General features: G+C 37.0%; 1 protein-coding gene across 4 annotated transcripts in view; it reads left to right on the top strand.

The window, feature by feature from the left end:
* The first annotated feature begins 1,141 nt into the window (after positions 1-1,141).
* LOC103552840 (histone-lysine N-methyltransferase ASH1L-like) overlaps positions 1,142-17,363 on the top strand; it is a 112,203-nt gene continuing 95,981 nt past the window's right edge. For 2 of the 4 annotated variants that reach the window (XM_070607343.1, XM_008523074.2), the window contains exons 1-2: positions 1,142-2,845; positions 13,411-13,590. In XM_070607343.1, the coding sequence (XP_070463444.1) occupies positions 2,082-2,845; positions 13,411-13,590 (944 nt within the window). In that variant the 5' untranslated portion in view covers positions 1,142-2,081. The remainder of the gene's footprint in view (positions 2,846-13,410; positions 13,591-17,363) is intronic. The other 2 variants (XM_070607344.1, XM_070607345.1) reach the window with 1 other exon arrangement.

Here is a 17,363-nt window from a genome sequence, read left to right on the forward strand (position 1 = left end):
GTTTTCTAGTCTAACTTTGGAAATCAGCACATTCTTATTTCCATTGTACTGTCTTTACTAGAAGCAACTCACTAAGGGCAGCTAGTATTCAATGGAAGGGGAATTAGGTACCACCGTTTGATAGGAGAAGCATCAAAAGATTTGTGTAGTGTTTTAATAGCACTGTAAGAGTTAGGCTATTTATCGCTTTAGGTCAGGGAGATAAGGTTAGCTTAGTCTTGAATTGCTGTAGTAGAATGAGGAAAAGTAGATAGGTTCAAGAGAGCAAACTAACATAAAGCAACGTGTTATGGTTCGTGGTGAGGATAAAGGAGAAATAATTGATCATTTGGCCTCAGCTTGGATAATAAAATTCTTGCCACATGATTGGTGCTCAGTATATATAGTGTTGGATAGTTGGCTTTATAGTATCATTCACTGAGACAGGTAATATGGAGGAGGAGCAAGTTTGAAGGAAGAGATAATTAGTTGTGAATATGAGTTTGAAAAATCTATGAAACATGGAAAAGTAGAGAGTTAGAAGAAAATTCTATTCAGGAAATAGAGATTCGGCAGTCATCAGAATACAGATAGTAGTTGAGTGAATTGTCAAAGAGAGAGTGTAGAGTTGAAACAAGAAAAGGTCTTGTACTAGAGAGATTGAGAAACTGGCATTTAAAGGTTGGGGAAGAGGAAGGGATCAGTTTTCATTTTGATAATTGATATATATTCTAATGATAATTGACACTATGAAAATAAACATGTTCCCAGTGGGAAAGTAAGTAAGTATGGGGGAATAAGGATCTCTACAGTTGAATTTAGTAGAGTTGCAAGTAATTGGAAGATAATCAAAGAGTACTATTGTAGAAACAGTGGAGGCAGGATTTTAAAGAGGAGTGATATAAATTATAGCTGAAAGTTTGAAATTCTAAAAATATTGAATTTTAAGTAAGACCATTGGATATATTTGAATCAAGTTATTAGTAATTTGAGGAAAATTTCAGTGTAATCTGATGAGATTGGAATCTAGAATGCCTGGGGCCTATAAAGGAGTATCTAAAATACTATCACAGGGGCCGGCCTGGTGGTGCAGTGGTTAAGTTCACACGTTCCCCTTCGGCGGCCTGGGGGGTTCGCCGGTTTGAATTCCAGGTGTGGACATGGCACCGCTTGGCAAACCATGCTGTGGTAGGCATCCCACATATAAAGTAGAGGAAGATGGGCATGAATGTTAGCTCAGGGCCAGTCTTCAGCAAAAGGAGGATTGGCGGCAGGTGTTAGCTCAGGGCTAATCTTCCTCCAAATAAATAAATAAATAAAATACTATCACATTTTAATGTCATATAGATAAGAAGTCCATTGATTAACTTTGGAAAAGTATGACCTATGATTGTTGGTAGTAAACTAGGCATCTTGGGAAGTGATGTATTATGATCTAATTTTTATAATATTGTAAAACTAACATAGCTTGCCAAAGGAAGTTGAGCACTTCTCACATCTAGTCATAAAAAGTTGCTGAGTGGTATCTGAAGAAACAAAGATCACCAGATCATTGGGCCACTAAGATAACAAGGCTTATCTAAGACCACTTATTTTCTAATCTTCCCGCCAGCGTATATTCAGTCCGAACTAGTTTATACAGATGTTTTCTATTCTAATTTTAAAGTTTTTCCCAAGAAGAGGGTTTCACTTGTATTCCTTTGCACTTAAAACATTGTCAGAAAAAAAGCACTGACCTAGACATATCATCTATATTTAAAGTTTAGCTCTTTATCCAACACTTAACTGTCAGGTCCCTTAACTTAACTGGACCTTCATTTTTGAAGAAATAAACTGTAATTCTTTCTGCTTCTCATCTCAGAGAGTAAGAATTGTTGCTTTTTAATCTGTATATTATTAGGGACACACGGGCCAATTTTGAATTTATTGTGGTTACTGTAATGTACCTTATTCAGGAAAGTAAACTATCAACTTGCCTGTAAAAGACAAATGCATATATGATATGATGTTTGATCTTACTGTAAAAAATAGAGAAGTATTCCTTGTCTTTTATTCTGTGTAAAAAGTTATTTAAATTACTAGCTGTGTTCAATTTTTATCTTATGTGTGATTTATGGTTTTATTTAGTGAACGGAGTTCCTTCTCGAAGTCCAAGATTGGTTGCTTCTGGGGATGACACTGTGGATAGTCTGCTGCAGCGGATTGTACAACATGAGGACCAAGAGCCCCTGGAGAAAAATATTGATGCTGTGATTGCATCTGCCTCTGTGCCACCTTCCTCCAGTCCAGGCCATGGCCACAGCAAGGAGCGAATCCTGGGAAAACCAGATAGCCTTCTAGTGCCTGCCGTCCCCAGTGACTCTTGCAGTAATAGCATGTCACTCCTTTCTGAAAAGTTGCCAAGCAACTGTTCTCCCCATCATATCAAGAGAAGTGTAGTGGAAGCTATGCAGCGCCAAGCTCGGAAAATGTGCAATTATGACAAAATCTTGGCCACCAAGAAAAACCTGGACCATGTCAATAAGATTTTAAAAGCCAAAAAACTTCAAAGACAGGCCAGGACAGGGAATAACTTTGTGAAACGCAGACCAGGTCGACCTCGGAAATGTCCCCTCCAGGCTGTGGTATCAATGCAAGCATTCCAGGCTGCCCAGTTTGTCAGCCCAGAACTGAATGAAGGTGAAGAAGCAGCAGCACTGCACTTCGGTCCTGATACAGTTACAGATGTCATTGAGGCTGTTGTTCAGAGTGTAAACCTGAATCCAGAACTTAAGAAGGGACTAAAGAGGAAAAGTTGGCTGTTGGAAGAACAGAACAAGAAAAAGCAGAAGCCATTCCCAGAAGAAGAACAAGAGAATACTGAAAGGTAATTCCTTGTTTTGTATTTTATCTGAGTAGAGGAAACTAGCTTTTGTACAAAAGTACCATATATGCAGCTAAATTATTCATTTAATCTTACAGCCTTTCATTATATAAGGCCTGTTCTATTTGGTTCAATTTAAAATTGTTCTTATTTATAGCTGTCCAAAATTATAAGTAATTAAGAAGCAAAAGGGATGTAACAGTCCAGTCCAAGCCCCTCACTTTACAGATGAGGTAATCAAGGCCCAGAGAGATTATATATTTTATTCAGTGTATAGCTATGTGAGTGGAATTATTTTTACTATCACAATATCTTCTTTGTGCACTAAACTTTTCATCCCACATTTTTAAGTCTTCTTGCATGTTAGATTTATTTTCTCTGTAATTTCCTTTTACTGTGTTTACTTTTTCCCCAAGAAATGTGGAGCAGAAAGCCAAGAATCACCACAAAAAAAAGAGCATTTAATCCTTTTGTTATGTATCTAACCAGATTCTTTCCTTGAAGATAGATCTCATATTTTTAAATGAATCGATACAGTATCCACCATTTGCAAATGGCTTTTTCTTTACTAAATATAGCATACTCAGTCTCATTCATATTGCAACCTTTGTTCATAGCTAGAGAAATACACATTAAAACTGCTAGATATCTTTTAAGCCTTTTGACATATATTGTCAAATTGATATATATTGTAAAATTTTCCTCTTAAAAGACACACCTGTTTACGTATACTTTTATTAATGACAGTAATCACAGTAATAGTTGTATACAATTTACCCCACCCTTATCTTCTTTGGAAATTGTCTTTTTCTTTTCTTTTATTTTTTTTTTCCTGAGGAAGATTCACCCTGAGCTAACATCCTTACCAATCTTCCTCTATTTTTCAGTATGTGGGCTGCTAGCACAGCATGGCTGCTAACAGAGCAGTGTAGGTCCACACCTAGGAACTGAACCTGGGCTGCTGTAGTGGAGCATGGCAAACTTAACCACAAGGCCACAAGGGCAGGCCCAGAAAGTTTTCTTTTTCTTTAATCTTTATCAATCTGACATAGGTGAAATATACTTCCTAAGTGTTACTTCCTACTTTTTTAATTTACACTTATTTGCATATTGGAGATTAGTATTTGTTTATGTTTCTTATCTATTTTTCCTGTTATTTTTTAAGTGCTCATTATATATAGTTAGAATATTAACCCTTCATGTTTGTTGTTTGGTATTTGATTTTCTTTATATTTTCTTGCCATACATCAACAGAACATTTAAAATGTATCAGTCTTTTTCTCTATTGCCTGCCTTTGGTGAATCCTATGTAGAGAGTTTTTTTTTGTATCTATTAAAAAAATAGGTTTTGGGGCTGGCCCTGTGGCTGAGTGGTTAAGTTCGAGCGCTCTGCTTCGGTGGCCCAGGGTTTTGCCAGATTGAATCCTGGGTGTGGACATGGCACCACTCACCAAGCCATGCTGAGGCGGCATCCCACGTGCCACAACTAGAAGGACCCACAACTAAAAATAGGCAACTATGTACCCGGGGGCTTCGGGGAGAAGACAGAAAAATAAAATCTTTACAAAAGAAAAATAGGTTTTTCTACAGAATATATGGAATTTAAAAATTTTCTTGAGTAATACGTGCTTGTAAATCAATCAGTGAAACTAACAGTTTACTGATTCAAAAGGTAAAAAGTCTCTTCACAAGATCTCATTTCCTCTCAAATTTTTTTCTTCTTTTCATGGATAAGACTGTTAACAGTATATTCTTTATCCTTTGTTACATTTTCTTATGCATTTACAAGTATGTGCATATGCAAAGCTATTTTATGTAAGTGGTAACATACTATGTTTAATTTTGTAACTTAACTTTTTCTTTTCGTGTATCTTGGAGATTTTCCCATTAGTACACACACAATTATCTTAGTCCGTGCTAAGAATATATCATAATTTATTGAATTATTCTTTGATGGATTATGTAACTTTTTACTTATAGGTCTTTAAATCAGTTGAAATTTACTTTTCTATAAGGTGTGAGTTAGTGATATATTTATGGCCAGTCATTTATCAAGGTTGCAGATTTGTAAGCATGGCTGTTTTTATGTAGTTTCTGTAATTTATAGTCTCACTGCATTTTAGTAAAGGTTTTTTTTTTTTTTTTTTAACTTTTGGGATGAGAAAAAATTTTAAAAAGAGATATTTAATGTTTTTCAATTTTTAAATGGTAGTCTTACCATTATTTATTAATTTATCCTTTCCTTACTTATTTGAAATGATACCTTTATCATATACTAAATTCTTATGTATCTTTGGGTATTAGGGTCTTTTTTAATATTTTTATTCTCATCAGTCTGTTTTGGTATCAGTTTTATTCTGTCTTAATTACTAAGGCTTTAAAATACCTAAAAAGAGAATGAGTTCTGCCTTCAGTGTAGTAAGAAAGTGACAGTTTGTGACATCTTGACCATTCGCTTTAGGAAGGGTGACCTTAAAAATATGCTTCAGAGGGTGGCCTGGTGGTGTGGTCGTGAACTTCATGCACTCTGCTTTGGCTGCCCAGGATTCTCAGGTTCAGATCCTGGGTGGGGACCTAGCACCACTCATCAAGCCATGCTGTGGCAGCATCCCACATAAAGTAGAGGAAGATTGGTAATAGATGTTAGCTCAGGGCCAGTCTTCCTCTCGCACAGAAAAAGCAAGCTTCAGAGTAGAGGCTTTATTTCAGATAAGCCTTTCTGTTCCAGCAAATTCTAGTATCTTAGTCAGCATTAAACACTTATTTTCCACAAAGTTATATTCTGCAATTTGAAGAGATTGTGAAGAGAAAGATACAGTTTCTACCATCAAGAGATGGTACAAGAAAGGACATCACACAGTGAGTTCCTAGAGACAGCAACAAATTTCTGCCTTTCTCTAACTAGAATCTGCTGTAATACTTGTTATGTAGCAGGAGTTTGTTCATTTATTCAATAAGTATTTCTTGCAAAATTATTTAGTCCATGTGCCTAGGATAGATACAGTGGTAAGCAAATATAGATTCCGTGTCCTTGTGGATCTTACAGTCTAAATGCTATTATGAGGAGTTCTTTAGGATTATGAGAATATATCAGAGTGGTAACTGACTTAGTTTCCCCGTGAGTGTAATGTCTAAGATAAAATCTGAAGAACAGATTTCATCTGTTATTTATAGGAGGAGGGCTACTGTAAACATTATAGGCTGATGAGAATGAAAAGGCATGGCAGGTTGAGGGAAGTGAAAGAAAGCCTGTGTGGCTTAAACACAGAGTGAATTAGAGTAGTTTGGTGTCAAATGAATCAAGAGAAAAGGTTGTGGTGGCCAGATCATGCACAGGGCCTTGCATACCATGTGAAAGAGTTTGGTCACTATTTGTTGATTAATTACAAACCAGAATGCAAAAGAATAGTGTGATGGTTCTGAGCTGAGTTCTATATTCAGAAAAACCTGGATTCAAATCCTAGTTCTAAAAGGAAAAAAGATAACTTTTTAAAACTCATGTAAAAAATAAAGTCATATTAAAAATATTCAGAACTGGGGTCAGCCCAGTGGTGCAGCAGTAGAGTGCCAAGTTTGGCTTCGGTGGCCCGGGGTTTGCCAGTTCGGATCCCGGGTGCAGATGTGGCACCACTTGGCGGGCCACACGTGGTAGACGTCCCACATATAAAGTAGAGGAAGGTGGGCACGGATGTTAGCTCAGGACCAGTCTTCCTCAGCAAAAAGAGGAGGATTGGCAGCATTTAGCTCAGGGCTAATCTCCCTCAAAAAAAAAAAAATTCGCAACTGAATAAATACTGTGCTACATATTGAAACTTGTAGGATGTATCCAAAGAGGTACCCAGAGGGAGATTCATAGCCTTTAGTGCTTTTATATATGTATATTTTGTGTGTGTGTGTGAGGAAGATCAGCCCTGAGCTAACATCAGTGCCAATCTTCCTCTATTTTTTATGTGGGATGTTGCTACAGTGTGGCTTGGTGAGCAGTGCTAGCTCTGTGCCTGGGATCCAAACCTCCAAACCTCAGGCTGCTGAAGCAGAGTGCATGAATTTAACCACTATGCTGCCGGCCCCCTTACATTATTTTTTTAAATGCCAAAAATTTATGAACCAAGAGTCCAAGTAAGAAATTAGAAAAACAAGAGAATAAGCTTCAAAATGGTAAAGGAAGGAGATAAAACATACATTAACAAAAGGAAGTGAAGGTACAAAAGAGAGAATCACTGAAGACCAAAGTTAGTTCCTTGAAAACTAATAAAATATACAAACTTTTGCTAAGGTTGATCACTAAAGAAAGAGAAAGAGAATAATAACATTAAGAATTGAAAAGGAGATAAGCTGTATTTGAGAGATTAAAAGTGACTACTATAAGAACTTTATGCCCAACAAATTGGAAAACTTCGTTGAAATATATGAATTCCTAGGAAAAAACCCTGCTCAAGAAGAAATAGAGTGATTCTGTTATGTAAATTAAATCTATAATTTCAAATCTTGCCATAAAGAAAGCACCAGATGGCTTAAAAGAGAGTTCTACCACGCTGTAAAGAAAAAGATCATTCCAGTCGCATTAAAACTTTTTTCTTTTTTTTTTTGGAGGAAGATTAGCCCTGAGCTAACACCTGCTGCCAATTCTCCTCTTTTTGCTGAGGAAGACTAGCCCTGAGCTAACATCCGTGCCCATCTTCCTCTACTTTATACGTGGTACGCCTACCACAGCATGGCATTTGCCAAGTGGTGCCATGTCCGCACCCGGGATCCAAACCAGTGAACCCCGGGCCGCCGAGAAGCAGAACGTGCGAACTTAACTGCTGCGCCGCCAGGCCGACCCTCATTAAAACTCTTTAGAGAATGTGAGGGGAGTGGCGGGGAAGGGAATACACATACAGACAGTATATAAACATAAATAATCAGTTTAAAAAATTTTGATAAAATTGACACCCATGTAGATATAGAACAAGTGGACGTATAGAACATTGCTAGCATCACATATGCCTTCCCAATCATAAACTGCTTCCTCACCACTAGCTATAATCAATCTCCTGACTTTTGAAGTAACCACATCTTTACCTTTTTTTTCTTTTAACCATTTAACTATGCAAGCCTAGACAATACAGTTTAGTTCAGCCTTCCTGAACTTTATTGAAGTGAAACTATACAAGACATATGCTTTTGTGTATTGCTTTTTTTTTTTTTTTTTTTTTTGAGGAAGGTTAGCCCTGAGCTGACATCCGCTGCCAGTCCTCCTTTTGCTGAGAAAGAGTGGCCCTGAGCTCACATTTGTGCCCATCTTCCTCTATTTCATAGTGGGACACCTGCCATAGCATGGCTTGATATGTGGTGCGTAGGTCTGTGCCCAGGGTCCGAACCGGCGAACCCCAGTCCTCCAAAGTGGAGTGCATGAACTGAACTGCTATGCCAGCACACTTGTGTCTTAACCTTTTTTGCTCAACATACACATGTTAGGGGGCCATCCCCATGGCTGAGTGGTTAAGTTTGCATGCTCCGCTTCGGCGGCCTAGGGTTTCACCAGTTCGGATCCTGGGCGTGGACATGGCACCACTCATCAAGCCATGCTGAGGCAATGTCCCACATGCCACCACTAGAAGGACCCACAATTAAAAATACACAACTATGTACCGGTAGGCTTTGGGGATAAAAAAGAAAAAATAAAATCTTAAAAAACATACACGTTAAACCATCTGTGTTGTTGCATGTTGCTGTAGTTGCTTCCTTTTCATTATTGTGTGGTAATCCATCGTTTGTATATAATACAGTCTTTCCATTTCACTGCTACGTTATTTCCAGTTTGGTACTGTTATCCAAAAATGCTACTCTTAATACACTCTAATGTCTGCTATTGGATATGGGCACTAATTTCTCTAGGGTAAATACCCAGGAATGGAATTACCGTATAAAGCAATGGATTTGTCCTAAGGCTTCATTTCAAGCTATGGTACATTAAGCTAGTATGGGCTGAGTAAATCCAAGAGAAACAGATCCATTCTTGTATGAGAGCTTGCTGTGTAACAAAGGTGACACTGCATATCAATAGGGAAAAAAAATAATAGTCAATAAATTGTGCCCCAGAAGTTGATACTGCATAGGAATGGGAATGAAATTGGATTCTGTCTTATCCCACATACAAAAATTAATTCCCAATTGATTAAATACCTAAGTGTAAAAAGCAAAACTTTAAACTTTTAAAGACTAATAGGAGAGAGAAAAACTTTATCACCTTGTTGTCAGAAAGGATCTCATCAACAGGATATCAAATACAATAACCATACAGGTAAAGATTGATATTCTGGATTATATTAAAACTACGAACTTCTGTTTACCAAACATCATCCTGACAAACACGAAGACTTGCTACAAAGTGGGAGAAGAATTTATAATGCATATCATGTATATGTTTTTGGTATCCAGAATACATAACCAAAAAAGCGTTGCAAATCAACCCTATGTAATCTAGCCGTGCCCTTTTAGATAGCTTGGAAAAACTCTTACCCAGTGGACACCAGAAAACACTTTTTGGAAAGGTAATAACAAGATTGGTTATAATATGTAAAAACTAGAAATATCCATGATTAACAGGAAAAGGAATGAATATATTGTATTTTTTCACACTACTGAATATGATATGGTAATAAAATTAATGAATTACAGCTGACACACAATAATAATGAATGAGTCTTAGAAATATAACATGAAGTGAAAGAAACAAGTCCCTAAAAATGATATATTGCCTGACACTATTTTTATAAAGCAAAAATAACCCAGCAGAAACTAAACAAAGTATTGTATTGGTGTAGATAAATATATCATAAAGCCATATTTTAAAATGCCTCACGTCTTCCTCTTTTCTTTCCTGAAAAATTCAATCTTAAAGCCATTAGGTAGGTGTCCACCTGGGGTATGGAAACCATGGTCACCCAAGCTAGATGTTGGAGCCTTAATGGGGTGAGGAGTTGGGCCCTGGGGAAGGGGGAGAGAGTACCAACCAGCCTAGGGTGTCAGAGCCCAAGTAGGATGAGAAAGATGTTCTTGTGAAGAGAGTACCCAGTTTGAGGTATCAGGGATCAGCAAGATTAGGAAGGTGTCCATCCCAGACCTCTTTAATTGGAATTTTTAAAATTCCCTGAGTAGGCATTTGCATTTCTTATAAGCCCCCAAGGTGATTCTCATGTATATGGTGTATGAACAGCACTTGGAGAAACATGGCACTTAGAGAATTTATACATGTAGAGGATAAGCAGGAAAGCAGAAAACGTTTTTTTTTAAGAAGATTAGCCCTGAGCTAACACCTGCCGCCTATCCTCCTCTTTTTGCTGAGGAAGACTGGCCTGAGCTAACATCCATGCCCATCTTCCTCTACTTTATATGTGGGATGCCTGCCACACCATGGCTTGACAAGTGGTGCGTAGATCCGCACCCGGGATCCGAACCAGTGAACCCCGGGCTCCCGAAGCGGAACATGCAAACTTAACCAATGCACCACTGGGCTGGCCCCCAGAAAACATGTTTGATTGCGGGAGAAAGAAATATAAGATAAGGCACAGAAGTAGAAATGAATATGGCTGGTAGGGAGAACAGTAAAAACATATATATAATAAATGGTTAAATAAATAAATAATTTTTTTAAATTATAGATTAATTCCATGACCAAGTAAGATTTATCCTAGTTATGCAAGACTTATTCAACATTCAGAAATCAGTTAGTCACATCAACAGACTACAGAAGAAAAACCACATGATCCTATCTATAAATGCAGAAAAAGAATTGGACAAAATCTAACACATGTTCATGATAAAAACTCAGAAATCTAGGGGCCATCCCGGTGGCACAGCAGTTAAGTTTGCACGTTCTGCTTCTCAGCAGCCTGGGGGTCGCTGGTTCGGATCCTGGGTGCAGACATGACACCGCTTGGCACACCATGCTGTGGTAGGCATCCCGCATATAAAGTAGACGAAGATGGGCATGGATGTCAGCTCAGGGCCAGTCTTCCTCAGCGAAAAGGGGAAGATTGGCAGCAGTTAGCTCAGGGCTAATCTTCCTCAAAAAAAAAAAAAAAGCAACCAAAAAGACCCTCAACAATCTAGAAATAGAAAGAAACTACCTCAACATAATAAAGGCTGTATATATATAAAAAACACAAAGCTAACTACTTTAGTGATGAAAGTCTGAGAGCTTTTCCCCTAATATCAGGAATAAGGAAGGGACCACCACTTTTGCCACTTCAGTTCAACATAGTATTGAAATTCCTAACCAGAGCAATTAAGCAAGAAAAAGAGGTAAATAGCGTCCAAATTGTAAAGGAAAAAGTAAAGTTAGCTCTGTTCGCAGATGCTATGATCTTATATGTAGAAAACCCTAAAGATTCCATACAAAAAGCTGTTAAAGGAATTCAGCAAATTTGTGGGTACAAAATCAACATACAAAAATCAGTTGCATTTCTGTACACGAACAGTTTTCCAAAAAGGGAGTTAAGAAAACAATTCCATTTACAATAACATCAAAAATAATGAAGTACTTAAGAATAAACTTAGGAAAGCAAAAGACTTGTACATTGAAAACTACAAAAGATTGTTAAACAAAATTAAAGAAGACTTAAATGGAAAGACAGCCTGTGTTCACAGATTGGATGACTTAATATTGTTAAGTATCAGTACTACCCAAAGTGATCCAGAGATGCAGTGCAGTTCCCTATCAAAATCCCATTGACGTTTTTTGCAGAAATAGAAATATCCATCCTAAAATTCATAAGGAATCTCAAGGGATCCCAAATAGCCAAAATAATCTTGAAAAAGAACAAAATTCCAGGGCTCACACTTTCAGATTTTTTTCTTTTTCTTGCCATTTTACACTGGCTGGGACGTTTACTGTCATTTTGAATATAAGTGATGAGAATAGATGTTTGCCTTTCTCATGATATTAGAGCAACTGTTTTCAGTCTTTCGTCATTAAGTATGAGGCAAAAAGAAAATCTAGGACATTCTCTACTGTGTCATTACTTAGGTCCCAAGGTCCCAAGCCAGTCTGTTTGCTTATGTTTATTTTATATATAATTTCTAGGGTTTTTAGTTGTACTTAGTGGGAGGATAGGTAGAAGTGTCTATTTCAGCTTTGCCTGGAATAGAGCTGCACCTGGAATCACCTTAATTTTTAAAGATGTTTTTCATTGATTTAGAATTCTATTGTGATAGGCTCCCACCACCCCCGACCCTTAGCACTTATAGATGTTATTTCCTTACCTTCTGACTTGCATTGTTTCAAACATGAAATCTGTCTGCACTCATTCTTGTTTTTGTATTCTTGTGTAGAAATTTGTATTTTTTCTCTGGCTCCTTTTATTTTCTTCATCAATAGTTTTCAGCAAGTTTATTATCATATGCCTTACTTATTTTATTTGAGTTTATATTGCTTATGGTTTGTTTAGTTTCCTGGCACTTTGAGTTTATACTTTTTATCAAATTGGAAAAATTTTGGCCATTAGTCTTTAAATTCTTTTTCATGATGAATTTTTTTTTACATTGTGAATGTCACGTTATTGTGGTCTGGTTTTGTTCTTTTTCAAGTGTTTAATTTTATTTTGGTAGACAGTTAAGTTATTCATGGATCAGCTTGGATTTTTTTTTTTCTGAGGAACATTAGCCCAGAGCTAACATCTGTTGCCAGTCCTCCTCCATGTTGTATGTAGATCACCGCCAGAGCTTGGCTGATGAGTGGTGTAGGTGCATGCCCAGGATCCAAACTCACGTACCTGGGCTGCCGAAGCAGAGTGTGTGAACTTAACCACAAGGCCACAGGGTTGGCCCTTTGGATTCTTTTTAAGATTGTTTTTAAGCTTTATTAGAGCTGGTCTTTTTTCCGGGGATAGCTGAGCCCTTCAAAAATGGGTAAAATTACCCTTTCGGATCTCTATCAAATGCCCCCAGTGTTAGGCAATGTCTTTCTACTCTGCCTAGTGGAATCTGAATATCTGCCATTATGTGTGAGCTCTGAGAATTGTTCAGATTGCAGTACTCTGGTGATTCTTTGTCCAGCCTTTATGAAAGTTCACCCTGTACATGCACAACCTTGTACATAGCAATATACTAGAAGAGCCCCATACAAAGATTTCTAGATTTATTTTTCTCAAACACTCTGCTCCATGAATTCCAGCTACCTCAGCCTCTCCGTAGTCTGATTTTTCTCTTTTCAGCTCATCACTTTGGGCATTCTCTTGCTTTGTTTCCACTCCTTCCACGACAGTCCTTCTTAGAAAGGCAAAGTGGTTGTAGGACTCATCTCATTTCTTTTTCTTTTTCAATTTTCTCAAGGATCACAGTGCTACACTGTTGTCCAATGTCAGGTAATTATTTTGTAAACTTCTCCACGTTTATAGTAGTTTACTATATTTCTGTTAGTTTCTGTCAGGAGGACAAGTCTGGTATCTGTTACTCCAGCATGGCCAGATGAGGAAGTCCTTATCTTTCTTTTTTTAATTGCTGTGATGTTTTTTTAAATAGACAATCATTTGTAGGAAAATTTTTTTTTCACCATAAAATTATCTTTAAACTTCTCTTTCTAGCTTTACTGAAGCAGCAGTTGAGATTCCCAGTCCTCCTGAAACCCCAGCCAAACCTCCCGAACCTGAAAGTACCTTGCAGCCTGTGCTTTCTCTCATCCCAAGGGAAAAGAAGGCCCCACGTCCCCCAAAGAAGAAGTTTCAGAAAGCAGGGCTGTATTCTGACGTTTACAAAACTACAGAGTAAGTAATAGTACCTATCAGCTGACATCCTTTAAAGACCTGTTATTCTTCCACGTTTGAAAAAATACTTTGACTATCCAAAAACACAATACAAATATGATATAGACAAATATGAATCCCATCATAAACACCTCAGTGTTCACTGTACCCATGATACTGCACTATTTGTTAGGGGCTAATTATCTTCCCAATCTTTATCTTCTCCCTGCCTTTCTAGATTACGTATCTATAGTTTGGATTCTGATGGTGGCTTTTCTCTTAGGTAAAAATAAGAAAAATGGCACTATGTGTGTATCTAAAATGATCTTGATGATTTTCTGCATTCGTTCCTCACTGATTGAATGCTTTCTGTGTTCTGAAAACTTTTCCAGATGAGTAAAATAGTCCTTACTTTGAAGAACGTCAAGTTCTCTTGGGAAAGTACGGCTTGATAAGCATTCTAATTGAGAATTTTTTAAACCCCAAAGAGATATCAACTAACTATATCATTGAGTAAATATTTCATAGATTATAGTTGAGTTAGGTTTTGGAGGTTCAGTAGTAGTTTGCAAGATGGAGAAGGACATTCTAGTTGGAGAGAATAGCATGTACGAAGGCACGTACTAGGATGCAAAGATTTTTCATACATTAGAACAACTCAAAATTTCAATGTTTCTGAAATGTAATGGTAGTGTGGAAAATAAGCGTTATATAATAGGGACCACAAAATGATTAACTTTACTGCTTTAAGATATTTATCCCATTACGCTATAGGAAATTCAAAATGATATTTTTAAGAAAGGAAGAGAAAAGTGCAAGTTTGTGTTTTAAGATGATAACTCTGGCAAGAGAGTAGAAAATGAATGAGAGAGTTAGTACTGGCAGAAACTCACAGTATCCATCAAAAGGTCATAAGGGTCTGAATTTAGGCAAGAAAGTGAAATTCAAAGAGGAGCAGTTAGATTTTAGAGATCATGGAATTGGTGTGGTTAAAGTGATCAACAGGTAAGCCACAGCACTTTATTTTGCATTGAAAATATTTTTCATAGTTATGCCACTGAGGTAGATATCACATAAACTCTTTGTACTGTATTCATGCTTCTTGTATCCTAAAAATGTTTTATTAGTTAAGCTTAGTTTCAGCTGCCAATAATAGGAAATCCTCTCAAATAACCAAGGCTGAAAAAATAGACATTTATTTTCCTTTCAATTAAAATAAGTTGTGTAGTACACAGTTCAGGGTTAATAGGATATCTTGGACTACTTTTCTTTTCTGTTCTTCCATTTCAACACTAGGCTTGCATTATGGTTACTTCTTATTCTGATATAGCTACTAGAGCCTAGCCATAAGGTCTTCGTTACAGAGAGCAGAAAAGAGGAAAGGGAGTAAAAAGCATCCACTTTCTTTGTAAGGAAACACTATGGACTGCATGTACGCACCTCAAAATTTGTGTGTTGAGACCCTAATCTCCAATGTGATGGTATTTTGAGGTGAAGCCTTTGGGAGGTAATTAGGTCATGAGGATGGAGCCCTCATGAATGGGATTAGCGCCCTTACAAGAAGAGACACTGAGAGAAATGATCTCTCTCTCCACCGTGTGAGGAGGATACAAGAAGAAGCCAGCATTGGAAAGCTAGAAAGAGCACTCTCACCAGAACCCAACCCTGATCTTGGGCTTGCTAGCCTCCAGAATAGTGAGAAATAAATATTTGTTGTTTAAGCCACCCAGTCTATGGTAATTTGTTATAGCAGCCCAATTAAGAAAGGAAACTTCAAAACCTCATTTTATAGTCACTGGCCGAACATAGTCATGTAACCACACTTCAGCCAAAGAGAAGGCTGGGAAATAATTGTAATTATTCCACATGACAATACCTAGAAAAAAATTAACATCCTGTCTCTACAAATGAGAAAATGGAAATGCATTTTGGGGAGATGCTGAATAGAGAAAGCAGATATATTTATTTATTAAGTTTTCTGCTAAAAAAATTAAGTTCAAATTTTACTTCTGTCTTTACCAGTGTGCTTTTTCTGGATTAAATCCCTAAAAATGGGAGATTAATAGTCAGATTGTACATCAAGAGATCAGTATCATCAAACATATCAATGTTTTAAAAATATCTTTAGTCAGACAAAAGTCTTTTGCTCTGAAAATGGACTGAATATCACCTTGTTTATGTTAGAACTAGCTCTTCATCTCATAGAAATAAATAGGAAGAAAACAGTTTATTCTGGAATATTTTTAACAACATTGATCAGATTAATACATGTATACGTTCTTGCAAGCTGTGAAGCCAGTATATTTTTGTGGGCTGATTGTTTTTTGTTGGTAGCAATTTTGTTTTTTTGTTTGTTTTGTTTTTTTAATTAATAAATGATAATATTTAGAGCAGTTTTAGGTTCATGGCAAAATTGATGGAAACAACAGCAAGTTCACATAAATGCCCTCTCCTCAGGCATGCACAGCCTCCTCTACTATCGACATCCTGCACTATGGTGGTACGTTTATTACAATCACTGAACCTACATTGACATGTCATTATCACCCGAAGTCCAGAGTTGACATTAGGGTTCTCTTTTGGTGTTGTACGTTCTATGGCTTTTGATAAATGTATAATAACATATATCCACCATTGTAGTACCACACAGAGTGGTTTCACTGCCCTAAAAATTCTCCGTGCTCTGGCACTTTGTTTTTTTGGGCCACAGAATGATACAAAGAAATCACAAGGTTATTCTTTTGTATATAAATCATTATAGATTTTAAGAAGCCATGAGGGGATTGAATCAAAATTAGATCAAGACAAAACCCCAGTATCAGTATGGAAAATGAATTAGACGAGGAAGTATTAGAAGTTAGAAGACAGGAAGGAGGACACCTGTGCACTTTTCCAGAATAGAAGTAATGTCGTGAACTAAGGTGATAGCAGCAGTAGAATGTTGGAAAGAGTGGACTCTTGAAAATTTTTGACATTTAAACTGAAACAAATTAAACCCTCGTACACTGCTGGTGGGAATGTAAATTTGGTGCAGCCACTTTGCAAAATAGTATGGAGATTCCTCAAAAACTTAAAAATAGAACCTACCATATGATTCAGATATTCGACTTCTGGGTATTTATCCAAAGAACACAAAAACACTAATTTGAAAAGATTGTTCGTTGCAGCATTGTTTACAATAGCCAAGACTTGGAAACAACCTAAGTGCCCATCAACAGATGAATGGATAAAGAAGATGTGGTATATGTCTGTGTGTGTGTGTGTGTGTATACATATATATATATATGTATTGACATCCTGCACTATATACATACGTACACACACACATACACAATGGAATATTACTCAGCCATCAAAAACGAAATCTTGCCATTTGCAACAATATAGATGGACCTTGAGGGTATTACACTAAATGAAAGTCAGGCAGAGAAAGACAAATACTGTATGATTTCACGTATATGTGTAAGATAAAACAACAACAAAAAACACACACATAGATAAGGAGAACAGATTGGTGCTTACCAGAGGGGAAAAGGAGTTGGGTGAGGGTGAAAGGGGTAATGGGAGACATTTGTATGGTAACAGATAGAAACTAGACTTTTGGCAGTTAACATGATGTAGTCTATACAGAAGTCAAAATACAGTGATGTACACCTGAAGTTTTTATAATGTTATAAATCAGTGTTACCTCAATAAAAAAAAATTGAAAGGAATTATAGGCTGATTGGATGAGTATAGGACAGGGCTAGAGTCAATGATATCCCAGTGTTTTATTTTGTATTCCTGAGTTTATG

This window comes from Equus przewalskii, unplaced genomic scaffold (assembly GCF_037783145.1).
Source record: "Equus przewalskii isolate Varuska unplaced genomic scaffold, EquPr2 ChrUn-10, whole genome shotgun sequence".
Lineage (NCBI taxonomy): Eukaryota > Metazoa > Chordata > Mammalia > Perissodactyla > Equidae > Equus > Equus przewalskii.